This window comes from Marmota flaviventris, chromosome 1 (genome assembly GCF_047511675.1).
Source record: "Marmota flaviventris isolate mMarFla1 chromosome 1, mMarFla1.hap1, whole genome shotgun sequence".
Taxonomy (NCBI): domain Eukaryota; kingdom Metazoa; phylum Chordata; class Mammalia; order Rodentia; family Sciuridae; genus Marmota; species Marmota flaviventris.
Window position 1 is genome coordinate 139,407,684 of NC_092498.1, and position 26,613 is coordinate 139,434,296.

At 56.6% G+C, this 26,613-nt stretch overlaps 1 protein-coding gene across 1 annotated transcript in view; it reads left to right on the top strand.

Moving 5' to 3' along the window:
* The window catches only part of Ksr2 (kinase suppressor of ras 2), a 354,619-nt gene extending 344,689 nt beyond the window's left edge, over window positions 1-9,930 (top strand). Inside the window, exons 17-20 of the mRNA XM_027949191.2 lie at window positions 2,130-2,261; window positions 5,247-5,376; window positions 7,519-7,652; window positions 9,689-9,930. Coding sequence (XP_027804992.2) covers window positions 2,130-2,261; window positions 5,247-5,376; window positions 7,519-7,652; window positions 9,689-9,695 — 403 coding nt within the window. The 3' untranslated portion in view covers window positions 9,696-9,930. The remainder of the gene's footprint in view (window positions 1-2,129; window positions 2,262-5,246; window positions 5,377-7,518; window positions 7,653-9,688) is intronic.
* Window positions 9,931-26,613: the final 16,683 nt, after the last annotated feature.

Genomic DNA, 26,613 nt, shown 5'->3' on the forward strand with positions numbered 1-26,613 from the left:
CTATCTTCAGTTCCAGTCACGTCAGGGGTCAGGGCTTGAGCAAATGAACTTCAAGAGGGACCCATGCGGTCCATAAACACCACGGGAATCGATGACAGCAACTTATTTTTATTAAATACACATCTGACCCCCCGAGCCTCGGTTTCCTCATCTGTGAAATGGGGGTGGGAGGCAGGCATCAATAGTGCCTTCTTCACATGGCGATTTCAAAGATGAAATGTGACCGATTACTAGGGCTTGGGCTTTGCTTCCTAGGGGTGCTGTCCCCCAAAGCCCAGGCAGAGTTCTCGGGGGTCTAGTCCAGGGGCCGGGGAGTAGAGACACAGTCACACTGGCCCTGGCTCATTTAATAACTTATTACCTCCGAGACCCTGGGCAGGTCATTTACAGGACTGAGCCTGTCTCCTCACCTGTGGAATAGAGATGGCGCCCTTCCAGGGTGGGTTTACATGGGATGGGAAACCTAGTATACAGCCGGTGCTCAGCAGAGGACATGCCTGGCCTGGGGCGTGCTCATTTTATTGGGTCACTTTAAAGTGAGCGTGCTCTGCCCATCCACAGAGACCCCAGCACACAGCTGTTCTGCTGCCACCAAGAAAAGGTGTCATTGACGGGGCCAGCCCCTTGCCCCAGCCGCCCAAGAGGTGGCATTGACGGGGCCAGCCCCCTCACGCCAGCCGCCCGCAGCCTGTGATTAATAATAATAATAATCATAGTGAAGATGACTCGGGCTCGCCCTTGGAGGACCGTCACCATGGGAACATGGCACCCCAGGGCGTCTGTGCTAGGCCTGGCACCTGGTCCCCTCTGAGGCATGGGCCCATGCCTGTCCCTGCTGATGGTGCTTATGTGGCACACTCCTCCTGTCCTGGTGACCCCGCAATGCCGGTCCTTGGCTGACCCAGCGAGGCAGAAAGAGCAGGACAGGCATTTGGGGTGACATGGAACAGGCAAGCTTGCCCTTGTGGCCACAGCAGGCCACCCGTCCCCGATGACCTCTGTCATGTGAGGAGAATGGCTCGTCCACCTCAAGGGTATAGACACACAACACCTGTGACCTGGTGCGTCACGTGCACACTGACTGCATACATTACCCCGCGTTCTCCAAGTCACATACACTGTGTGTGTACAGGGACACGGGGCAGCCCAGGTCATGAGCGTGTCCACCTCATCTGGCCCTGGTGGCCGCCCTGCACCAGCCGTGGGACTGCAGATTGCTGTGTCCCATTTGCAGATGGGAGCGAGGGCCCGGGGCTGCTCAGCGTCCCTCACACGGCCAGCAACACGAGATCCTTGGGCCTCGCAGGTGCCCCTGATTCTGGAAGTGAGAACCCCCTCCACTCTGCGGCTCCAGGGTTCACCCATGGGTCCTTCTAGCCGAGGACGTGTCCTGGCCTGGCCGTGGTGCATGACCCAGGGGCCAGCCTCGGGTTTTTAATGAGGAAACACTGGATTTTAGACCACTGTTCATTCCAGGGCCGACGTGCCCCATACCCAGGGGCCCTTTGGCAACGTCTGGAGATGTTTTTAGTTGTCTCAACAGGGGGCGTGGGGGACAGCTGTGCTGCCACACTACAGAGGACAGCCTGTGACAAAGAGCTCTCCAGACCTAAGTGCCAATCATGCCAAGGTTGAGAACCCCTAAATGAGAACAGAGGTGTTGGTATCACCTGGCCACATAAGCAGCCCGTCACTTACGGGCCAGTCTCCTCCTAGCATGAGGCTGCAGGCGGGGACAGTGGCCGGGGTCCTGGTGTGGCACACCTGTGCTAAGCCGCTGACCAAATGCCCCAGCGGGCTGAGGCCCAGCGAACCCTCAGCTTGGCTGGGTTCCCGCGGCTGCAGCTTGGAATCCAGCCAAGCCCGGGTCCCTCCGAGGAGACCCAGCGATGGTCTGGAGGCTGAGTTCTCTCTCGGTCATGCTCCCTTTACCTCTCTTCCTGCACCTTCCCCTGGGTCTCAGCCTCCTGTGGAGGATCAGGCGGTGTCCACAGGAGGGAAGCAAAAAAAACCCAGCCGCAAAAAAAAAAAAAAAAAAGCAAAAAAAACTCTGGGGACTCGGGTCAGGGGTGGGGGGACTGGTCCTCTGGGCTGTAAAGCTGAGCTCACTCTGTGCTTCGCTTCTCCAGGCGAGAAGACAAACTGCGCATCCAGAACGGCTGGCTGTGCCACCTGGCGCCGGAGATCATCCGCCAGCTGTCCCCCGACACAGAGGAGGACAAGCTCCCCTTCTCCAAGCACTCGGACGTCTTTGCACTTGGGTAGGTGGTCCCCCGGGGCCATCAGGAGCCACTGCCTGGGCAGAGGTCACTCCCCTAGACTTCCTTTGAGGCATTTGCAAGGGCCAAGGGCACCTGTGGGGGGGAGCATGGTGGCTAGATCTGAGTGCCCCTGGGGGGATCTGAGTGGGGTATTATGTGGCCATAACTAGTTACCCAACCCATTCACTCATTCAAAAACTATGTACCAAATACCGACAGTGTGCTAGGACAGCATCAGATGCTGCTGATGTAAGATTCAGGGTTGTATCTGTTATGGATTGCTGTGTAACAAATTTCCCCCAAACTGAGCAACACAGGACAAATCTCTCATCTCCAGTTTCTTAGGTCAGGGATTTGAGGGAGGTTCCCTGAATGACTCTGAGTTGTCCTTGGTTTGTCACAAGGTGCCAGTGCCAGGGCTGGGTCTCCTCGGAAGGCTGGGGGGGACTCAGGAGCTATTTCCCAGGTGGCCACTCACATGGCTGTCAGGGGGAGGCCTCAGCTCCTCCCTCACCTCACGTGCCTCAGTGAGCTAATAGCATGGCGGCTGGGAACCTGAGTGACCCCTGGGACCTAGTCTCAGAGATTACATAGTAGCACCTCCTTTGTATTCTATTTTAAAAGTTTTATCTTAGGTACAATTGGTGCAGAATCATTGCATGTATTTATGGGGTACAATGTAGCATTTAAATACCTGGATACTTGTGTCATGATCAAATCAGGATAATTACCATGTCCTTCGCCTTAAACAGTTATCACTTGTCATTCTTTAATTGCTTTGTGATAGAAACATTCAAGATCCTCTCTTGGGGTTGGGGTGTGGCTCATCTTTGCTTGGTCTTGTCCATGGCGTGGACCCAAGGGCTGGGGGCCACGCTGGGGAAGGGTCTGGGCACATCGCAGGCCTGTAGATGTTTCGGTTTTGCTGAGACTTGACAGAGAGACAGTCTCCCTTGGCAAAGCACCCTCACCGCCCCCTCCTCATCCACCCCCGATGCGCGGTTTTTGAGGAGACCAGGATTCTCAACATCTGTCACTTGGGCCCCATTAAAGGCTGTCACTCGCCTTGATTAGTTAATGCCCAAATCTTTATCTAGTTAGATATTGTTATCTGAAACCAAATTGCAGTAATTAAGTTGGTATATTTTAGTGTACATTTAGCACTGGGGGAAAAAAAAAAGCAATTAACAAAATGTACCCGAGTAAGTAATTGGTTTTCCACTGGAATTTTCATCTTGAGCAATTCTTTTTTTCTGCAAGTGAATTTCTCTTAAAGTTAGGTTTGAAAGGAAGTTTTAATGAGGGTTTTATTTCTGACACTGCTGAATTGCGAAGGACCTGGCGCTCTTGGGTTCCTGCCAATTAGGAGCATCCTGTTGCTTGGGAGCCTCGTGCTCAGGGATGACTGAGAGCAACACTGAACTTTTAAAAGTGGGTTGAGCGCTGCGTTAAGCTTTTCTGTGTGCGCATGCCGTCTCCTGCCATTGTGATTTATATCCTGGGGACCACGTTCTTCCCAATTGGCAGGTGAGAAAACTGAGGCCCCCGGATGGCTCGGTGCTTGGCCTTCTGTCAATCATTGCAGGAGCTGGGATGCACACCTGTGGCCACGGCTGGAGCTTTAGCCCTGCAGCCCCAGTGGGCTTGGGAGTGATGTCGCCAGCCAAAGCCCGGCTTCCCTCCCCTGTCAATCAAGGATAACAAAACCCACTGCGGAGTTCTAAGAACTGAATGAGAAAACATCTAGAAGGCACCCAGGACAGGGAAGAGCCCCCGAAGGGAACCCTCCCCTCTCCCACAATCCATTTGTACCTCCTTCCCCAAGCTCCGACCATCAGCTACAAGGTTGTACCCCCAAATCCTCACTTCCCTGATGACAAAGGGCTTTCGAGTGGGATGGAGTACAAGCTTCCCAGTACAGCATGCTCTGAGTCCACTGGACAGGGTTCAACACCTAGCTGCCCCTCTGATGGGCTGTGTGGTCCTGGATAAGGCACACAACCTCTCTGAACCTTAAGCAAGTTTTTCTCTGCTCGTTACAACGTCATGATTTATAAAGCAGATGATGACACATAAGCCTCCCCGGATAACTGTAGCATCAAACTCCTCCACTGCTCAGCATCCCAGATAAAAGTTCTCCCACTTTCATCACGATTCTCTTTTGGCACCTAAGAACACCTGTGCTGGGGGCTGAAGTCACCTCCCCGTATCATTTCGCTAGAAGAATCCCATCAGTCAGATTTGCAAACCTGTTTTCCTCCTCTTAGTCTTTCCATCGTTGTAAAGAATGGCTCATACTTAGAAAACTCAAGTATAAAAGAAGAAAACTCTGACGGTCTAGAGTTAGCCCCTGTTCACATTTCACTGTTATATCTTAGTCTTTTATGCATATAATGATTTTTTTTAAAAAAAATAACCTCAGACCCTATGTACAGTCTTGTGTCCTGCTTTTTAAACTTAGAAAAAATCTGTGGAGCATTTCTTTTTTTTTAATGTCAGCAAAATTTCTTTGAAATGTTCTCATCACAACATAATCTTCCATTTCACTGTGTGGATTTACCATGACACAGACAACCAAATTCTCTTACTGGGAATTGTGTTCTCATCTTTTTGGTATTATCTACAGTGTCATGGAGAACATCCTGGCTAGGGAATGGATGTCCCCAATCATTCACCTGCAGTGGCTTCCTAGAACTACAGATGCAGGGTCAGAGATCCGCACCGTTATCTAGCAAACTATTCAGCTTCTTCGATTTGGTTCATTTTAATTCAGGCATCACAGAGAGTATCCCCAAATAAGTATGATGCCTAAGAGGTGGAGAGAGCTTGACTTGGGTCCCAGGGGGCACGATGCCACCCCCAGGACGAAGAAATTGGAGAAAGGAGTGGTCAGCCAGGAGGACGGGGTGGGTGGGCGTTGGTGAGGAGGGTGCAGGGTCAGCATGCTGAACCACATCAGCACCCCTCTAATCTGTCTGCCAACAGCACGATCTGGTACGAACTCCATGCCAGGGAGTGGCCTTTCAAGACCCAACCAGCCGAGGCAATAATATGGCAGATGGGCACAGGCATGAAGCCCAGCCTCAGCCAGATTGGCATGGGAAAAGAAATCTCGGTAAGTCGATCCCGGAGTATTCCAGGTCTGGGGCACAAGGGAGATGCAGACACAATCCTGGGTTTTCTTTTTCCCTGCATGTTAAGGCTACAAATGCTTTCCTTGGGGTGACCAAAAAATAAACAAAACAAAACAAAAACAAAAAAACCCTGCAACCTTCTTAAGTTTGGTTTGGAGTTCAGCAAGCAATGCCCCAGCACTATGCCTGCAATTTCAGGTGCCTGCCACCAGGGGCGTAGTAACACCTGCTTAGGTTTTTCCTAGCAATGGATTGTGGAGTCAGAGAGCCCCAACAAATCCTCTCATTCTGTTATTTTCAAAACATCTTCATTAAGATATCATAAATATTATTGGTGTTACTTTTATGTGCATCTGCCTAATAATTTTAAGGCATTATCCAACTCAGAACAAGATATAGAGGAACAGAGAGCCCTGGTTATAAATGAATAATCTTCCTCTTAAACACAGCAGGAAGACTCCTCTCTTTTGATCAGAGGCAGATGATTCAGGGGAGCAGTAATTACCTGGTACGTCTGTCAGGATTACCTGCCTCCAGGTTTCCTTCCTTTCTTGGATAAGGAGACCATAAATAGTCATGTTTCTCCTCTGTGGCTTTGAAGGGTTCTTATATTATTGGGATGGGGCTGCAGACTTTAGGATTCCCTTCTGTCCCTCAGTTTTGAGGAAAATGCCAAGAAATTCCTCAGGGAGTATTGTTGATGCTGATGTATCCCAAACCTTCTAGCATAGAGCCTGCCTAGTGTGTTATATGGCCTCAGAGCAGGTGGAATGGAGAATGGATGGGTGGTAGATAAAGAAGGAGGGAAGGGAACTGACGTGGATGGGTGGCTAATAGATACAAGGGTGGGTGGGTGATGGATGGATACAGGGATAGGTGATGGATACATGGATGGATGGATGGATGGATGGGTGGGTGGTGGATAGTGGGTAGATGGATGGATATACACATTGATGGGTGGATGGATGGATAGATAGATGGGTACATGGATGGATGGATAGGTTCATGGATGGATGGATGGTGGATGGATGGATGGTGGATGGACGGATGGTGGACGGATGGTGGGTGGATGGATGGTGAATGGATGGATGGTGATGATGGATGGTGGATGGATGGTGGATGGGTGGATGGTGATGATGGATGGTGGATGGATGGTGGATGGACGGATGGTGGATGGACGGATGGTGGATGGATGGATGGTGGATGGACGGATGGTGGATGGATGGATGGTGGATGGATGGTAGGTAGATAGGTGGTGGATGGATGGTGGATGGATGGATGGATGGATAGATGGTAGATGGACGGATGGTGGATGGACGGATGGTGTATGGACGGATGGTGGGTGGACGGATGGTGGATGGATGGATGGTGGATGGATGGTGGATGGATGGATGGTGGATGGATAGATGGTGGATGGATGGATGGATGGTGGATGGATGGTGGATAGACGGATGGTGGATGGATGGTGGATAGATGGATGGTGAATGGATGGATGGTGATGATGGATGGTGGATGCATGGATGGTGGATGGATAGATGGTGGATGGATGGATGTGGATGGATGGTGGATGGATAGATGGTGGATGGATGGATGGTGGATGGATGGATAGATGGATGGATGGATGGTGGATGGATGGTGGACGGATGGTGGACGGATGGTGGATGGATGGATGGTGGATGGATGGATGGTGGATGGATGGATGGTGGATGGATGGATGGTGGATGGATGGTGGATGGATGGATGGTGGATGGATGGATGGATGGTGGATGGATGGTGGATGGATGGTGGATGGATGGATGGATGGATGGATGATGGATGGATGATGGTGGATGGATGGTGGATGAATAGATGGTGGATGGATGGATGGTGGATGGATGGATGGTGGATGGACGGATGGTGGATGGATGGATGGATGGATGGTGGATGGATGGATGGATGGATGGTGGATGGATGGATGGATGGTGGATGGATGGTGGATGGACGGATGGTAGGGGGTGGCTGGAGGGAGGGAAGGATGTAGGGATATGGAGGTGGGTAGACAAAGGGAAAGAGTCACTGAGGGCTCAAGGACGAATAAAGAAGTCACAACTTGCGATCAATGACCACTCACTGGTTTCTTTTAGGACATTCTTCTTTTCTGCTGGGCCTTCGAGCAGGAGGAAAGGCCCACCTTCACCAAGCTCATGGACATGCTGGAGAAGCTGCCAAAGCGCAATCGCCGCCTGTCTCATCCCGGACATTTCTGGAAGTCTGCAGAGTGGGTTTCTCTTTCAGCCTCTCTCCACTGCCCTGCCTTCCGGCCCCCGTCACCTTTCTCCCCCTCCCCAACTCTACCCCCAGCGCATGCAGCCGCCCTGCCCACAGGTTCGGGGGGTCCCCTGGGGTCCAGGTCAGAGTTGGCCTGTGGCACACAACTCGCTGCTTTTTGATCTCCAGTGAAGGCTGATGCCCATTGAGTGGAGCCCCCCAGGGCGAGGTGGCGCCCCAGGTCCACCAAGCCCCCCGTTATGTGCTCAGGGACCCTCCACCAGGACCGACTTGACGGACATCCTCCTGGCCCAGCAGCCTGGCCCATCACGCGGTCTCCGTGGCATAAGAAAAGACAGGGAGTCTCTCAGCTTCTCCCTTTCCTCACGCCCTGCTTCCTCCTGGTGACACGCCAGGCCACGTCCCTCCATCCCTCCCTTGTTCCTGGCTGCAGGCCCATGGCCCTAGGTGAGATCAGGAGCCTGGGGGGCGGGGGTCTCCGCTCCAGCCTCCATGACTGAGCTCTCCAGGTGACAGGCAGACAGGCCCCTGCTTGTCGCTGCTCTGCCAGATGCTCCCAGGCACACTTGGTTGTACACACGCAGGTCCCCAGACCTGGGGACACTACCTTACATGCCTCTGCACACTCACACACATGCACTCAGACGTAGACACACGGACATCCACACACAAGGACATTCCTGCACACACAGGCACACTCAGACACACATGTGTGGTAGTCACATCCGTGACACTGGAGGACACATGTGGATGAGTATACGCAGGTGCACTTCACAAATCCCCACCTGCACCCACAGGTATGGCAGAGCAGCTGCCCGAGCCCCCCCTGAAGATCCTCAAGGTCCCAGGGGTTGGACTTAGACCCTCCTCCAGTCATCCTGACCCTGAGCTTGCTGAGCCTAGTGGGCAGAGTCTCCTCTTCCTCCAGGGGCTCAGCCTTCCTCCCTGGCAGTTAGAAGTTCCTCCCTCCACACTAAGGAGGGCTTAGATTAGAATGCTCACTCCTCTGCTTGATTGCTGTGTGTCCCTGAGCAGGTCACTGGGTCTCTCTGAGCTCATTTCAAATCTGAAAAATGAGGGCCGTGCAACCCTTTGGCAGGAATGCCTTGGGGTACAATGAGGTCCTGCGCTGAGGCACGGTGAGTCCCAGGGAGCAGGTGTCCCCAATATGGTGATGGTCCTTGTCTGCCAGGAGGGACCGTGAGCCTACTCTGGTGGCCTGACAGGATTCAGCACCAACTGGATCTGAGGGGGAAGGCAGGAGGAGGAGGCAGCCTCCAGCCCAACTCCTGCCCAACTCAGGCCACTTAGGCTCTGGGCTCGCAGCCCCAGGATGGACCCAGGAGAAGCTGGTGCTACAAAACTCTGGGGTCATTTGGGTCATCGCTCAGTGACGCTATTCTCCTAGAGGTCAGGAAGGAGAGGGCAGGAGCTCAACTGGACAGCGGGACATAAACTCTGTAAGAAGAGGAGGCAGGGGACCTTCAGTGTCCATCAGGGGCCAGGCGCCAGTCCATGAGTGGAGAGGCAGGTGCTGGACAACGGAACTGAGGTGCTTTGGCTGCTGTGGGTGATACAGTCTCTGTGTATCACTGGCGTCCATAGTGTGGGTACTGGACTCACACCCTTGCCTGGGTCTTCAGCCCTAGGGGACCCTCCCCCCAGCCCGTGACAATCATCCCTAGTCCAGAGGCTGCAGGCTCCAGCGGGAGCATTCCAAGTTCATATCCTGTCCCTCTCCTTCCTGGCTGTGCATCCTTGAACAAAACACATAACCTCTCTGGGCCTCAGTTTTCACCCATGAAAGGGCTACGCTGTGCCTACACTGCAGGCTGCTCTCAGGTTTCAATGAGGTCAGATATGTGTGGCACTTGGCACGGAGCCCAGCGCATGGTAGGTCCCACGTTGGTAAGAGTGCCTTTCACTTTCCTCAGAGGGGACAGGGGCATCTCACGTCGACACCCCTGGCCCTCTGCCGTTGCTGTATCCATGTCACCGTTCACTGGGCTTCTCTCCCCACTCCAGGCTGTGACCCTGGGACAATGGGACCACGCTGGGCTGCCTCAGCTCCTGAGCCACCTCTCCCTCCCTGCTCCGCCCCTGCCAGCTCGGGAGGCCAGAAGCTCACCACCAGAGGGGCCCGACCATCCGGCTTCGGAGCGCCGCACGACTGCACCGTGGCCGCCCTGCACCCCAGACGTGCGCCCCTCTGCTCGGGCAGGGGCAGGGACCCCTGAGTCAGGACCCACCTGATCAGCCAGGGTGACGGGATTGATGAGTGGGGCCCAGGGGACGGTGTGGCGAGGACAACTCCAGGCTGAAGGTGGAGACCCTGGGCTGCGGGGGGCCGGCAGGAGACCCCGCCCACCAGGCAGGACGTTGACTGGTCAGTGCCGCGCGTGCGCACACGAGGCCCGCTCTGCTGGCCCCACGAGAGCAGCCCGACTGCTCCGCCTGGAGCCCCGCTGCTTTGGGGAAGAGCAGCCCCAGCTGGGTCAAGGCCACTGTGCAGGGCCAGGGTGGGGCAGGGCAGGGGTGACCAAGCCCATTCCCTTGGAAACATCTAGTTCAGAGGCCCCAACCCAAGCCTGGCACGGTGCATGGCACCTCTGGACGCAGCTGCCACGTGCGCCGCGACAGTCCTGCGTGTCTTTCGAGCCCCGTCCTGCCTTTGTCCCCTGCCCTGGGAGAGGGTCATCCTATCTCATCTCACTGGCCATTTGGAAGGCACAGTGACTCCCTGGATTATGTGTTTGTGTGGGGGGTCCTTAGGCCTCATGACACCCCCTGAAGTCTAGGCACCAAGAACTAGGATGGGGGGTGTTCTAGCACATTCCTTTCCCTTACTCTTGGGCAGCTGGCCCACCCACGGTGATGGTCTCTGGGGCGCGTGTGGGGTGGGTTTCGGGGTGTCCTGTCTGGGAGGAGCTTCTCCGGCTGTTCCACCCCTTAATACGTCTCCTTGGGGCAGCGGGGAGGGAGCCCTTTTATAAAAATCCTTCCCTTCCACTCCAGCCTGGGCAGTCCCTGAGTGGCCTCCTGCTAGGAGCCAGGGTCCCTTGCCTATTTGTGCTCACTCAACGTCCCCTCTTGCCATCCCTCCCCTTGCTCAAGGCCTGGACTTCCCCCAGAGCAAGGGAGAGGAGAGCCTCTGGGTCATGTCCCCAAAGCCCCGACCCCATGGATCTGACCTGGCACTAAAGGGAAATCTGTCCCCACAAAGAGCAGCAGCAGAGGTAGCAGAGCAGCTGCAGGGCGCCCAGGGCCGGCCCACGGTCCCTCTGGACCCCCTGGCCACTGCCCAGCTTGGTGGTCTCACAGCTCCTCCCGCATCCACGCATCGCCCTCCCAGGGAGGGAGACCCAGACTTCAAAACCTGATCTGAGCTGACATCCAGAATCCAGCCACATGCACGGGGACCTTGCCCACCTGGGTGGCCCCAGACCGCTGCACGCTCCAGGGCAAGTCGGCTTCCAGCTCCGGGAAGAACAGGGCGACCTTGTGCTTCCCCAGAACTGGGCCCAGGGGGGGTCCCCTGCGCTCCCCAAGGGCCTCCTTGCCTTGCCTTGCCACATCCCCACCTGCCTGGGACCAGGAGACTCAAAACCCCACCGGGGCCATTCCTAAGTGGACATTCCTGTTCTGGGGACATCCGTCCTGGTGGCTCTTGGCCTGGTGATTGCTTGTCTTGGGGGCATTTCACACGCACTTGCAAGACACCCAGAGCTCTTGTCTGAAGATGCCCCCCTTCCAACAGTCCCCTCTGTGGAGCCCCCGAGTCCCTGGCCTGGGTGAACCACCCAGGCTGTGCCCAGCAACCTACTGAGTGCCTGCCATCCAGCCCCTGCCTCTCCTCAATCCCCACCCGCACTTGTCAGTCCACAGACTCCAGATTTCCCCTGCACTTTGTGCCCAAAGAGGAAACGAGGAAGGAAGGAGGCAGCCGGGGTCCAGAGCCCCCAAAGTTGAAATGCCCCCCAGACCTGCCCCCTGATGCCCCGGACTCTCCTGCCTCCAGAATTAACCAAAATAGCCGACCACCACCCTTGTCAAGGCCCAGCGGGGTCTCCCAAGGGTGACTCTCCATGTGACCCTGAGCCCCTGTTGGGAGTTAGGACAGGACCTGGGAGATCCAGGGAGAAGGCCCAGCCCTCCACCCACCCCCCTCCCCTCTGGGGCTTCTTGGCCTCGGGGATTAGAGCTCCTTGGGTCTGTTCCTTGGTCCCACGGCACCTCTTCTTGACTTCTCACTCTTTCCTCCTCCGTCCCCACCTGCCGAGATCTCCGCTGCAGTCAGAACTGAACGCTGGCTCCAGGCTTCCAGCGTTCCCTGACCCCCACCCCAGCCCCAGCCCCCTTACTTGTTTAAATCTGGGGAGAATCGGGCCCCTCCTTTCCCACGGCCCCAGTCTGTTTGCTGAGGGACAACTGGGGAGAGAACATGGTCATTCGTCCTTTGAGGGTGGAAGAGGAGAGAGACTTTGTACTTGCCCGTTTTAGCGGCTAGCCTGTCCTGCGTCTGGTTCTGTAGGACCCACTCCGTGAAGGGGAGCCTCTGTGTGTGTGTGTGTGTGTGTGCGCGTGCACCTCTCCCTGCAGGTGACACGAGTCACCAGCTCAACAGCAAGTTGCTTCCGTCTGTGCCTCATATTCAGCAAACCCCTCTCTGTTCAGGCTTCCCGTGTGGACCACTCTGCAGGTGGAAGGTCCCCCCGGGGGCCTGGACCTTCAGAGAGACACTGCTGGGCTTCTGTTGAAGGGCACGCAGTGGCCTGCTAACTCCCACCCACTCCTCACACGACAAATGATCCTCTTGATCTCCTGTAGGGACATCCCCCAGTGGCCCCATCCCCAGAGCCAAACCAGAAACTAAATTGCCACTTAGGTCTCCCTGGTCCTGGTTTTCCCTATTAGGGGTCAAAGAAAAGAATTCCATGTCGCCATGTCCCCCTCCTGTCCTCCACGTCCACCTGGGCTCAGCCTATGGACGCCCTTTCTTTACCTATGTGGGTAACAGGACTCTGTGTCCAGGGAGCCTGCATCTCCTCTCTCCCTGTGCCACCCCGTGTCCCCACATCGTGCCCCCCAAACACAAGCACAGAAACCCAGACGCCCCCAACCTTCCATAACCCTCCTCCCACCTGTCGCTGGTCCTCCAAGACACTCTGATCTCTGGGCCCTCGCTATCTTGAGACATCTAGAGCTGAGGGGACAGGCCTGAGGACCAAACGGCTCTTCTGTTTCATTGATTTATTTTTTAACTGGGGGGGAAATATCAAAGGAATCGTAACATCTCACGACTTAGAAAAATTCTATGAAATTCACATGTCACGACACACAGAATTCTCTTCAGGTAGAACTTATTTATTCACATGTGGTCCAAGCGGCTTTGGGGTTCCAGTGACACAGATGATGGGGTCCCCCCAATTGGAAATGCAACCTGGCCCTTGGTCAGCTTTGCCTCCTGTGACCTGGGGGCTGCTTCCCAAAGGACCAGTCACCTTCTGTGTGGTTCCCAGAGCAGGAGGAACGTGGGGGGGGGGGGGAGCGCCTTGTTTCAACAGGGGACAGGCTGTCTCATGGCCTGCCCTAGGGAGGTGGAAAGCCCCTGCCCTGGACAGGTGTGAGCAGGTGTTGACCACGTGGCCTGCATCCTGTGGAGACCGGTCAGGCCCCCGGGTCTGCTCTTGAGGTCGCTACGCCAGGGGCGGGGCTCCCCCTGTGACCTGGGAGGAGCGTTCTCATGACGGTGCTTGACATTGGCGAGGGGCGCTGGAGGACCCCCCATCTCTGGCTTTCCTTCTCCGGCTCGTTCTCAGCCTGGAGACCAAGATGCACCTCCCTGTCCGCCTGTCCTGCCAGCCTCCTCTTCACCCTGGTCTCGTCCCGAGTGTGTGGCCAGTGCCCCCCACCCCCCGCCCGTGTTAGCTCCCTAGAGCTGCCACCACAGGTCACCACACGCTGGGTGGCTTAACACAACAGAAATGTGTCCTCTCGTGGTTCTGGAAGCAGGAAGTCCAAAAGCTCGGCCTTGGCAGGCTCCCTCCAAAACCGCTGGACCACGGAGCCCCATCCCAGCCCTATTTTGCATTTTGTTTAGAAACAGGGCCTCACGGAGCTGCTTAGGGCCTCGCTTTTGCTGAGGCTGGCTTTGAACTTGCGATCCTCCTGCCTCGGCCTCCCCAGCCACTGGTCCCTGATTCTTCTTAACCTCTTGGTTCTTTCCGGCAAACCTTGGCGTTCCTTGGCTTGTGGCTTGTGTCCCTGGGTCTCTGTTCTCCCTCATCTTCTAGTCCATCTGCAGGGCACGTGCGGGGGTCCCGGGGTCAGGAATTCAGCGTGTCTTTTCTTTTCCTTGGAGGAGTGTCTGGAGGGGACACACTCCACCCTAGCACCCTCTCAGGAGCTTTCTCTTGGACCTTGATTGGTCACCTTCGTCCCTCCAGGGCAGATCCTAGGTCCCCGGGAGATAGATTCTGCAGAACCCACGCCCCCAAGGGCCAGACCACCTGCCCATGGCCAAGTCCCAGCAGTCCCAGACTCGAGCCCCGTGTGTGTGCGGCGGAGGGTTTCCTGCAATGCGACGGTCACTTTGTGTGCCTCACAGCCCAGTCTGCAGGGGCTAGCCACGTGCCGTTCCATCTCAGTTCCACCTGGACAGCTGGACCGTCCTTCTCCTGTCCTTTAGCTTTGCCACTGAGGGGAGGAAGTTCCCAGGAAGCCGCAGGGGGACACCCTCCTGACCTGCGGGCGGGGGAACGAGAGGCAGTGGGCGTGAGCCTGGTACTCAATAAGCACGTCCAGAGCGCAGGGAGGGACAGCTGCTGGGCGAGAGCCAGGAGTGGGCGGAGCCTGGGGGTGTTGGAATTCCAGGCTGCACTGTGGAGGCCACGTGGGACCCCGGACCTGTTCACCAGGCTTATGAAACGTCACTTGTAAAGCGCCCCGTGAGTCAGGTGTCCCCAGGAGGCAGAGTCCTGTTCACTGAGCACTTACTATGTGCCCAGCCGGGGGCACATGGTCCGGGGGAGGGGGGGGGGGCAGGGGGAGGCGGCCTCCCTCGTCCCCGTTTTGATGGCTGATGTGATAGGAACATAAACCCACCCAGGATGGGGTGGTGCCCACATTTCAGAGTGAGTCTCGGAGTTCATGTGTCCCCAAGGACACACTTCTGCGAGAGATGCATGCCCTGGGGCCCACGGGGATGTGGCAGTCCCCAGTGAGCCAAGAGGGGGAGGTTGAGGGGAAACGGTGAAGGGGACAGTAGGGGCAGAAGTGTCCACTGTGTCCCTGGGCTGCTAGGTGGCCGGCAGTGCCCGGATAGCCAGGGAAGTGCATCAGAATTGGCAGATTCCTCCCAGCTGCCCCAGCACCCGCCAGCCCGCCCAACTCTCCCCTCCTGCTGGGCATCCTCGTGTGGCTTTCCTGGGGGCTGACCAGTGAGTGGCCTTCCCTCTGGGGGGGGAAGGGCCTTCCTTCCCAGGCTGTAAAGGGTGCATCTTTCAGGGTTGGAGGACCCCCTCCCCCACTGAGGACTGAGCTGGGGGAAGTGGGCCTTGCCAGGGCTGCAGACGGTGGGCATGAGACCCCGAGTGTCCCATGCCCCTTGAATCCAACGCAAGACGGGATGGACGCTGCATTATGGGAAGGGTCCCGGGGCGAGTGTGCGTGGGAAGTGCTTGTGAGCAACCTGCTTCCCGGTGTAGGACTTGTGGGGTTCGTGGACACTATTGTGTGCTTGTGACCTAAAAGACCCAGGGGAGGTGTGCCCAAGTCTCTCTGGGATGGTTTCTGAATCCCCAACTCAATGGGCCTTTGGAAGTTCAGCTGGATGACTGACCTGGTCCTCAGGAGCCAAGCGTTCTGACCACTGAAAGAAAGCAGCTGACCCCCGGGCATTTACAGACGGCCAGGACACGGGCCAGGCATGGCAGCCCATCTAGTCCCAGCCGCACCTGAGGCTGGCACTGTGAGTGACGAACCAGGAAGCTGGCCTGAGATGGGGTGCTCAGGGCCCCCGGGGACTCCCCTTCAGGGCTTCTCTGAACAGCTGGGCCCAAAACGCTTGAAGCTGGCCTCCATCCGCACACAACCCCCCCTAGGCCTGCTGGTGGTCGGTCCAGGTTCCGTGCTCAGGGACGCCCCCAAGGGAAAGCTCTGGCCAACGGTGTCTTCCAACAGGGTCCCAGCCTGCTGTGTGTTGGTGACTTTCCCAACATACCGTGGCTCCAAGACCAGGGTGAAAATAATGTGGGATTTTACCTCCTTAGGAGGATCAGCCACTGGGCTTTAATCCAATCAGGCCCCTGAGACCAAGATCCAGACAGATCTATATCTAAAATATCTAAGAGATGCAGATCTATCCAAAGAGGGCAAATAGGTAGCACATCTGTCTCCACCGCCAGCTCCGGTCCCCTCTGCAGACATTGCTAGTCAATCCCAGCACCTCAGCCTGCCGATCCCAGATGCAGCCACAGAGCATTAGAGGTGGACATGCGAGACTGTCCCTGACTGCAGGCTTCCCTTCCTGTCACAGGCGCAGGACTGGAGGCCCAGAGAAAGAAGGTAAGAATTCCCCCGAGTCAGCTCCCTTGGAATAGGCAGAGGTTGGTTTAAACTCAGAAATATCCAGAAGCCCAGGATTCAGGTTGTCATTGATAGACCGTGTGTCAGGGCCTACAGAAGTTTCACTCAGGGAACTTGGAGGGTGCAGGAGGAAGGATTTTGTGCCTAGGCCCTAGTGTCTGATGCTATCTGATCATCTGCCTGCTGCTTGGAAGGAATCACTTACTCTCTGTGATGGTTTCCCTGCAAGGGAACCTCACCCCCAGCTATCTAACAGCTGAGCTGGGAGGGCCGACATGAGGGGGGCACTGAGAAAGATGGCCGTGTGTGATAGTGGTGGTGGGCAGGGGACCAGGAAGATGGCTCTGTATCAAATCAGTTTGCAAAAGTTCCATAGTTCTGTCTGGCATCTGGGGAGCCGGGAAATGCCCTGTAGAACTGTGAGGAAGAGGAATCTCCTCTATATGGAAGTTTCAGAATTAAGTTTTCAAGCAGGTGTCTTCTGGGGTCCTAGTGGACCACCAGCTCCAAACCTGAGCTCTGCCCCTAACACCGGCTTGGTGGCCAAGAGTACGTTTCGCAAACTGCCTCTTTGTTTCCTTTCTCCCCTTACTACCCCCTACCCAGCTGGTCCAGGTGGGAGCAGGGCCTTTGCATCCCACCTGGATGCCCGTGGCCCCGGTTCGCATGGAACTCCCAGACTATTTTCTTTCACTCAGTGGGTGGTTTATTGAGCACCTACTGCCTTTGCCCTGAGCATTTGGTGATGAGCAATGCAAAGCCTCCCCCATTCTGAAGTTCAGAGCCTAAGAAAGACAAGGAAATGTCAACCACAAAGGTACACGTTTGCGGCTCACAAGGGTCTGAGGGAGGAAAACTCATAGGGGGGCAGAAACTCGGGGTGAGCTCCACTACGGAGAGTTATTGGCAAAGGTCTTTGGGAGGAGGTGACATCAGTCGAGATCTAAACAGGGAGGGAGGGAGGGGAGGATGATCTTTCTAAGCCAAGGTTTCTCACCCTGCAGGGGTCAACACAGGGCCCAGAGTGTTCTTTATGGTGGGTGCTGTGGTGGGCGATGTGAGAGCATCCTCTGTCCTCCCCGTTAGATGCCAGGGCACTGCCACCACCCCCCCCCCAGTGACATCCAGAAGAATGTCTCCAGACGTTGCCCGAGGGTGTGCTTTGGCACAACACTGTAGGATTCCAACCCAGAAGCAGCTGGCAGAAGCCTCCATGGGAACAAACAGAGCCAGACAGAGGGACTCGGGCCCAGGAGGAGGCCCCTGGGGTGGCCAGGCCGGGTGACAGGTTTTAAAAGCTCCAGTGAAGGTGCGGGGCGGGGGAGTGGTGAGCCCAGGAACTCGGGAGGCTGAGGCAGGAGGACTGAAGCTGGAGGCCAGCCTCAGCAACTGAGCAAGACCCTAAACAATTTAGCAAGACCCTGAATCAAAAAAATAAGTGAAAAGGGCTGAGGATGTAGCTCAGTGGTCAAGTGTCCCTGGCTTCAAGGTCCAGTACCAAAAAAAACCCTTTTTTGAAGCACTAGGGCCTCCTCCCTGTGTCCTAGAACTTTGGGCCCCACAGGCCCTCCTTGAGCTGCTTTCTGGGTGACTCAAGAATCTCAGGAATGTCCCCTTTGCCTTCCCCAGAAAGGCGACCCCTGCCCACCCCCAGTGTTGAGATCCTTTCCTGGCGCTGCTGGTCTGGTCCCCGCTACTGTGGAGAAGACCGGGGGCCAGATGACCGCCACGACCCGTCCTGGTGGACCTGGTCCCAGGTGGGTGGGTGGTGGATGTGGACACCCTTAGGTCCTGCTGCCCCAACCCTGGAATCCAGGGGGTCCCAGGAGGGGCGAGTGGACGGAAGGGCCCCTGGGCATTGCAAAGAGCTAACTAAGGCTTGGCACGTCGCTTGGGGAATTGGGACCCCTGGGCGCCACGCACCTTCCAGTCGCCCCTCCCGGCCCTGCCAGGGCTTGGCCTTGGCCGCTCCCTGGACCGTGAAGGCCGGGCGCTGGTCTCTAACGGCCCCAGTTTCCTCTGCTGATTTTTCTGTGCTGCAAACATGACCACTCTAATGACTTTTAAAATGGATACACAGGAGCCGGTGTGAGTTCAAGCAAGCGCTCGGGAGCTGCAGTGTAGATAGTTGGGGCTCAACGTCCCCACCCGCCTCCCTGCCCCGGGCCCAGGACAGAGGCGGGAGGGGCGTGGCCAAGACCAGCCGCATCCCGCCAGCCCCGCCCCCCCCCGCCCCCCCCCCCCCCCCCCCCCCCCCCCCGGCAGCCATCATTTCTCTTCCCACCCCGGGGAATTGTCTTCTGGGGTCCTAGTGGACCACAAGCTGCAGTGGACCAGGATGCTGCAGGTCGTTGTCCCCCTACCCAGTTCCAAAACACTCCTCCCCTGACCATCAGGAATTAATGTCACAAGCCTCAGAGCTCAGAGGCTAAGCCCAAGTGGGACACGGGACCACCACCCCCCGCCCCTCCCACTTCCAAGCTGGTCCAGCTGCACCCCCCACTGCCGCCCGCCCTTGCCCCCTAGGACCCCTGGGACATCCACCTTGGCCCAAATACCTCCTGGGGAGCTGCTGGGGAAAGCGACCGCCTATTTCCCAAGCCTGGGGTCCCCAGCCCCGCTCCCTAATCCTCCCCAGAGCCCAGAGCCCTCCTCCCTTGGTCCCCCAGCACGTCATGTCATGTAGTCACTTGATGAATGTTGACCAAGGGCCTCCTGGGCTTCTGGGGAAAAAACGGGGGTGGAAAGTGGCCTCTGCCTTGGGTGTCCTGGGGTCCAGTGGGAGAGTAGGAAGAGTTCTGAGCCTGAGGGGTCCCTGGGAGCACCCAGCCCCGATTAAGAGCCCTCAAGGAAGGCTTTTTGGAGGAGGAGACTTCTGAACGGTGTCTTGAAATTTAAGTAGAGTGGGAGTGGGGAGTAGGGAACAGTGTGCCAGGAAGGAGGAACAGCCTATGCACAGGCTCAGGGGCAAGACCATGGTTTACCGGGGGCTGAAGCTGCCTGCGGGCACCTGCCTGCCCTTCCCTGCCTTACCCCAGCTAGAAAGTGCTCTTGGCTCAGACGTGGAGACCTTGATTCTCTCCTGGGCCTTGCTATTACCTCAGTATCGGGCCGGGGGATGTCCAAGCATGGTCTGTGCTTGCTGCAGTCTGGCCCTGTCTGCTGCCGCCTGCCCCCGCACCATGGAGGGTGAGTTCCAGCTCTTCTGTGTCCCAGCACCGGGTTCCGCTGTCCTCGGGCATCTCTGCTGCACCTGGGTTGTCTCTACTTTTCTCTCTGAAGCATTTTTCTTCTCTGTCTTTGCTTCTGCTCCTCCTTGGCCTCCTCTTGGGTCTGATTTCTTCGAGGCCCAAAGATCTGACTTGCCACACCCGAAAGCCTCCCCCAGCAGTCTCCCTGTGGCCTCTTCCCTGAACAGTTTAAGGCCACTGAAGGGTTGAGATCGAGAACGTGCGTGAACGTGGAAAGGCACCCGAGGAAAGACCCTTCACAAAAGGCCCCCAGATACACATTCCAGTTGTGATGGGTTGTTAGAGAGGTGGCTGAAGAAGACCCCGGGGTCCTAGTGGGCCACAAGCTAGGTCTGTAATACAGGGTGGAGGAGGATGCACCATCACTGTCGGTGGGATAGTGCATCCTCGGTTGCTGTGAACACCCGGCAGGGCTCGGAGGACAGAAAACACAGCACCTCTGCTGACTCTGGGACTCCCAGGGTGAGTGTGGTTGTGCGTTCACCTGCTTGGTTTTGACTCACACACGGCTCTCGAGCCGGTCCCTGCTGTGGCTCACGGTCTCGCTGACAGCAGCAGCGATTCTTTCCTGGTATTCCTGGGTGTCCTTGCTGCAGCCCTGGCTGATCCCGAGGTGGCTCAGGGCGGTGAATGAAATCATCACCGTCAATTGCGTCACACAATACCTGGCACACAGTAGGTGCTCAATAAGTGTGGCTTCCCTATCTCCCAACTGAACTCCCCCCCCACAGAACTCCACCTCCTGGGGGCATTCCTGAAAAGACAGGGGACTGGACCAGAGAGGAAGGGGGTGTCCCCTGTGTCCCTAGAGGCTGGAGTTCAGACCGTCCCCAGCTGTCCTGGGGCTAAGCATCCCTAAGGCTCCCTCCTAAGGAGCCGGAGAGTCCCTGGCGAGCCCTGTGAGCCCCTGCCCACCACGGTCCTCGTAGAAGCAGGACCTTCTTCCTCCAGGCCCCGAGGGGGAGGCCCAGGAGGGTCACGGGGCAGGGAGCTGAGCGGCCTGGCCTGTGACCGTGCAGGGCTGAGACCCTCCCAAAGTCGGGTGGTCAGTGTCCCCACCCAGGCCTCCAGAGTCTCTCTCCCCCGGACCTTTGTCCTTGCCCTGGGGTCCACTCCACGGACTGACCGCACGACTCTCTGGGCTGGTGGCTCTCGACGTCGTGGACCTTAGGCAACATCCTCAATTGTAAAAAGGCTTTCTGTGTAAATGACGCTGTCACCTTTTTCTATCGCCAAGTACCTAGAGCCCTATAAATATTATACATATATATCAAAGAGATGGCGCCGCACAGAGCCAGGGGACTGACCCCACGGCGCTGTCTTCTCTGTGTCCGGCCGCCCGTCCCAGAGGAGCCGGTGGATGAGGTCGGTCTCTCGCTGTCCCCCGGGCCACTCCTTCCCCTCTCTTTCCCTCTGGACTCTGTCCATCTGGTCTGTGTCTCTGTCACTCGCTGCCCACGTCTCACTGCTGGGAAGGAATGTTGGATTCCGATGCCGTCCGGGGAAGGAGGCCGGATGGAGGAGGGTCCACCGTGTATATTTGTACAGAATCATTTATAACGTTTTCTACTAACTTCTCAAAAAGTCTTTCTAACTCGGGCTGTTGGACACTTTGTGAGCCTCTGAGCCGGCAGGCCTACCGTTTCTTGTGTTTAGTGCAATGTTTAGTGAGAATCCAATGTCTGAACTATTTATGCCAATAAAGAACCTGAGACTTCCTGCATCACACTGCCGCCAACCCAGGTCTGCATTCTCTCGTTGTCTGCTGTCTGGAGGGAATCCCAGGCACCCATCGGTGCCTCTGTCAGCTATCGCCGTGATCGTGCTGTGTAACAAACACACCCCCCCAAAGTGTGAGTTCAGCCTAAGAGACGCCTCTCAGGCTGCAGGTCAGGTTCAAGGTCAGGTTCCAGGCCAGGTCCAAGGCAGTGCCCTGGATCTCCCCATCACAGGATCCAGCAGGTGACCTTGAACAGGAGGGCCATGCCAGAATCCAGAGTACACAAACACTTGGGGCATCACCTCAAACCACTACCACTGGTCAACACAAGAAAACTGACCCTGTCCTCCACCCAACCAGCCGAAAACATGTTCTCCCCCAGGGGTGGGTGTGGTGTGTGTGTCAGCACACCTGTGTGCACCCCTCCCCTCCACACACACACACACAGGGCTGTCCATATGAGCAAGCCGTGGGGCCACGCCAATCCCCAGGGCCACCCACTTCCACAGAAGCCTGGTGCAGAGGGATGTAGTAGCTGGACCAGGGCGCTGCAAGAAGCACGGTTCGTGATCTTGGGGTGCACACAGTGGGGCTTTTAAAGTCCACCAAGTGCTTTTATGAAACAAGAGCCAGGCAGGCAGATGGAGAGGAAGATGTAGCCAGGAGCTACAGGACCAGCTCACAGGTCCCTCCCTGGAGACCCTACTGATGAGAGAGGAAAGAGCTGGCCTCACCTGTCCCTGTCCCCAGAGTAATTCCCTCCACCCCTGCAGTGATCACATGTAAGCCGTGTGGCCTTGGGCAGGTTGCTTAGCTTCTCTGAGCCTCCATGACCTCATCTATAAAATGTGCATGATGACTGAACCTCACACCGTCCTCCACCATCGTGGGGGTTAAGGGTGGGTGACCAAGAGCACCCCAGAATTCCCCATCTCTCCTGACAGTTTGCTCAAGCCCCATCCGGCCCCCAATATCCCAGAGAACAGCAGCTGGTATCTGAACGTGGCCACAAACACGGCTTGTTCCTCCCACTCACCACAGGGGGCTGGACGTAGGAGTTGCTCTGATTTACAGAAGGGGAAACTGAGGTTCCAAGGGGCGGAAGTCTCCGGCAGCAACTGAATTTGAGCCGCGGACTCTTATCACTTAGACCAGGGCTTTTAACTCCCAGAAAAAGAGTCACCAGCAAACATCGGCTTTCCACCAGCCTAGATCTGACCCTTGGCTCTGAGGCGGTGTGGGCGGGGGAAGGGCGTGAGACAACACCAGGAAGCCCACCCTGCTCTTCTGTGTCAAGCAGGAGACAAAGGACAGAGTCTCTTGATTGTCCTGGTTCTGGCTTGTGGTCCTCTCTGGCCGCAGGGCTACCATCCATCAGGCCCAGCCGGTGTTGGCTCAGAGACGGGAGCTTTGCAAGGCTCTGGAACCGAACGGCTCATTAAGTTCTGCGCACAGGCTGCGAGGGAGGCACCTGGGAAATGGAGCATGGGCACAGACGGGCCCACCCTTCTGCCCGTGCGGCAGGAGCAAGACCAGTCAAACCCTGTGGGTTCCTCCCTACCCTTGCCCAGATCGACACCCTCCTGATCCCCATCTCCCACCAGCCACTTCCCAGAAACAGTGCTTTCTTCTCCTTTCATCCTCTCCCTCATCCCGTGAAGCAAACGCTCTCCCATTCTCATGGCACAGATGAAGTACCTGTGGCTCAGAGAGGTTAAGTGACTTGCTTCAAGTCACACAGTAGGAAGTGTGAAACCAACATCTAAACCCAGGCCGTTTGAATCTGGGACCCCGGGCTCTGCACTGCAATGCCACATGGTGCCCGGGGCAGACCACTTAGAGTAAATCAACGGTTCTCAACCGGGGCATGTTGCCCCCTGCCCAGGGCACAGTTGACAGTGTCCAACTGGGGAATACTCATGGCATCCAATGACTAGGGACTGGGATGCAGTTCTAAACCCCACAATGCGCGCACAGACCCTCCAGCCAGGAACGATCCAGCCCCCAGTGTCAACAGTGCTGCGGGTAAGAAACCGATCCCTCGGTGGCCGAGGACCAGCCCAGAGGGGCGCTGTGGCCCCGTGTGTGGGAGCAATCAGAGGCGCATTCATGGAGGGAGAATGACCAGGGCTGGGAAGTCACCCATCCACTGTGGCCTTGCAGACATGCCCAGGGAGGGCACAGCAGTTGCTAAGAGACAGACTCCAACTCCCGGAGAGTGACTAACCGCCTGGAGGGTGGGGCACAGCGCCAGAGATGCCACCAAGCCACACGTGTCCCAGTCGTCCTTCACACACCCCCTGGCTTGGCGCTGAGAAAACTCCATCCCACTGTGGGGTGCAGAAGCCCAGCCTCAGGAGACAGGATCCAGGCTCCGGTCCCGCGGGTGGGAGGGGGCCCCGCGGGGATTTGAACTTGGGTCTCTGTGGTAGGCCCAGCAAACCAAGGGCGCTAAGGTCAGGCAGGGAAGGCAGGATTCAGCCCGTGCCCTGCCCTGGGCGAGGCCTCCACCCATTCAGCCTCCTGGTGCTTCTGTGAACTGGAGATGGTGACAGTGCCAATGTCACCCAAAATGCTCCAAGGCTTGAATGTAAGACGTAGGGCACGTCGCGCACGGGGGTCGCTGGCCCTCTGCTCCTGGGCCTTCTCGTGGACCCGCCCTCCCTTCCAGAGCTGGTACCCACGCGCACCAAAGTGTGCACGCGCACGTGCCCAGATGCGCCCATGCCCACACTCACCCAGGTGCCCACACTCACCCAGGTGCGCACACGCACCCCGGCCACCGCACCCTCCCACGCACCCACCCCGGGGCCACCCTCTCTCAGGGGCGGGTACCTGCCGGCCTGGACGTGGATATGGGTGGCCCGGGGCATCGGCCTGTCTGAGCTGGCCGCTGTCGCTCCTCGGGGTGGTGGGTGGCTCCTTCTAAGGCTGCAGCCTGGCAGCCGGACTGCCCTGGATCCAGCGATCCTGAGGGCCATGGCGTCATTGTGAGTCCCTGCCCTTCCCAGGGCTCTCAACTACCACAGCCTTGGACAATTGGGTCATTGTTCTCCCTGCACCTTGTATAACTCAGGAGCTGTCCTGGGGGGTTATGCACATGTGAAATGTCACCCCCCCCCACAGCCAGCAAGGCCAAACAAGGATAACCGCATGCTTAGGCCCCAGGGCCCGAGGACAGTGACTTCAGCCAGGGCCCAGAGCGTTCCTGAAATATCTTCATAGGATGTCAGTGCTGGAAACGTAAGGGGACACTGCGCCAAACTAGGTGTTTCTTGCTGCAGGACTTATCAGAGCCTTGGATGTGCTGCGTGCTTTATAAGGGGGGGGGGGGGGCTCAAGGGTGTAGCTTTCTCGACTTATCTGACCCCGGAAACCTTTGTTCACTCTGTCCCAGAGGGTTTCTGTGCCACAGAACGCTTTGAGAAGCCACCACTCAGCCATGGGAACATTCAAAGCAGATTCCCGAACCCTACACAGACCGTGTAGCCTGGTGGTCGGTGTCTCCTGCACCATTCAATAAAAGGCGACCAAATAAAACTTGAAGAAACGGACACACTGTCTCAGCTTTTTTTTTTTTTTTATCTTGCCAAAAAAAAGATAAAGCAAAACAAAAACCACAGAAACCTCTCTCCCGATCCCACCGCCTTGGTGAAGAAAGGCTGTCACCAAAAAATAAATAAATAAAGTAAATGAGAAAGGCCATAATGTGAGAAATCAGAGCTTCCGTGTCCTATCTTCCTCATTTTTCTAAGGACAGTGAACCCTGGGACATGGACGGGCCCCAGCGGGTGGGGGTGGCCAGGCAAGGGCGGGGTCGGACACCTGGGGCTGGAAGCTCCCCCCCACTGGCTGGCCACGGGCTCTGGTTGATTGACATTTGTGCATGCCCCGCCCCCACCTCGTGCTCTTGCTCCTGACAGGTGGCTCCTCTTAGGAAGGCTTCGCAGGGGCCAATGGCTGAGCAGAGCAGAGATCCTGAAGCCAGAGTCCCTTGCCCTGTAGTGGCTCAGGTGCGGCAGGATCAGGCTGCGGCCCGGACTTTGGCCGCCTTCCTGCCCTTCCCCATCTGCCTCCCCCGCCCTTGCCTGTGTCCCCTGGGGACACCTCCCTCATAAATCGCTTGCCCTTGGCTCCTCATTTGCAGTCTGCTTCTGGGAGAACTGAAGCTGAGACTGTCCCCTCTGCAATTCTCCGAGGCTCAGTTTCCTCCTGTGACGAATGGGAATCATTGTCACCTGCACCTTCCTCACTGGAGGTGAAGACTTCAGAGCTGACATCTGCGAGCTGCGGAGAAGGACCTCCCGGGGGATTCCAGAAAGGCCGTCCTTAGCTGCCGTGCCGAGGGTTGTAGGATCCTCATGGCTTTAGGGGGTGCAGAAGCTCTGCCAGACACCCCCCAAGAGATGGGTTAGTTTCACCCAAGAAAAGCCAGCTGCGGAGTCGGGGTCCACCCGCGACCCCCCCAGGGAGTGCGAGGCAGCCTTGGCCACCACCAGGGCTACTCGCTGGACATGTTCCCAAAGACAGCTTCCGGGGCTAGGATCCTGTCCCCTCTGGAGTCCCCTGACTCTTCATCCAGGGAACAGAGCTTTGGAAGCTTCTAATGAAACCTCTGAGGGGCTCCATTGACTTGAGGTTTTTTCTTCTTTTTTTAAAATAACACCTGGTTCTATACGAGCAGCCGGACTGTGGGCTTAGGTGTGAGGGCAGAAGGGACAGTATTAGGCCTGGGAGTGTCCAGTTCTGCTCCGTTCTGGGTGGGTTCCCAATCTTGATGTGATTGTTTTTAAAAGAGAGAAAGAAAAAGAAAAATCAGATCCACGCTTAAAACTGTCAGGGGACAAACAGCTGAGCAATGTCCCCTGAGTCCTGGACTAGGGGAAGTGTTGGAGGGGGGGAGGACAGCGGGTTGCCCACATCACTTTCAGCTGACCTCCAGATTTGCTCCTGCCTAATTACATACCAAATTAAGTCCCCCTAAGCTGATTCAGCTTTCCCTCGCAACCTATTCAAACCCATGTCTTGCTCCAGTCCCTGATTCCGCTATCTCAGAAAATAATCTTAGATCATTCAAAGGACTTCATGTGACACTAATGACCGCGGGGATCAGCCAACCGCAGGGCCTGCACCCCATCAGATCTGCAGCCTGTGGGACAGCTCTCAAGACAGGAACGATTCTTATATATATTTTTAAATGGTTGAATGGAATCGGAGGGGGAATATTGTGTGGCATATGAAAATGGCATGGGCTGCTAATTTCTGGGGCCATAATTAACGTTTTATTGGGACATATGGGCCCATTTGTTTGCGTTGGGTAATAAATGTTTGCCTAGTCCTGCATCAGAGAGGGGACAGGGTTGTTAGCCAGCGGTCCCTTCCAGATGGAAGGG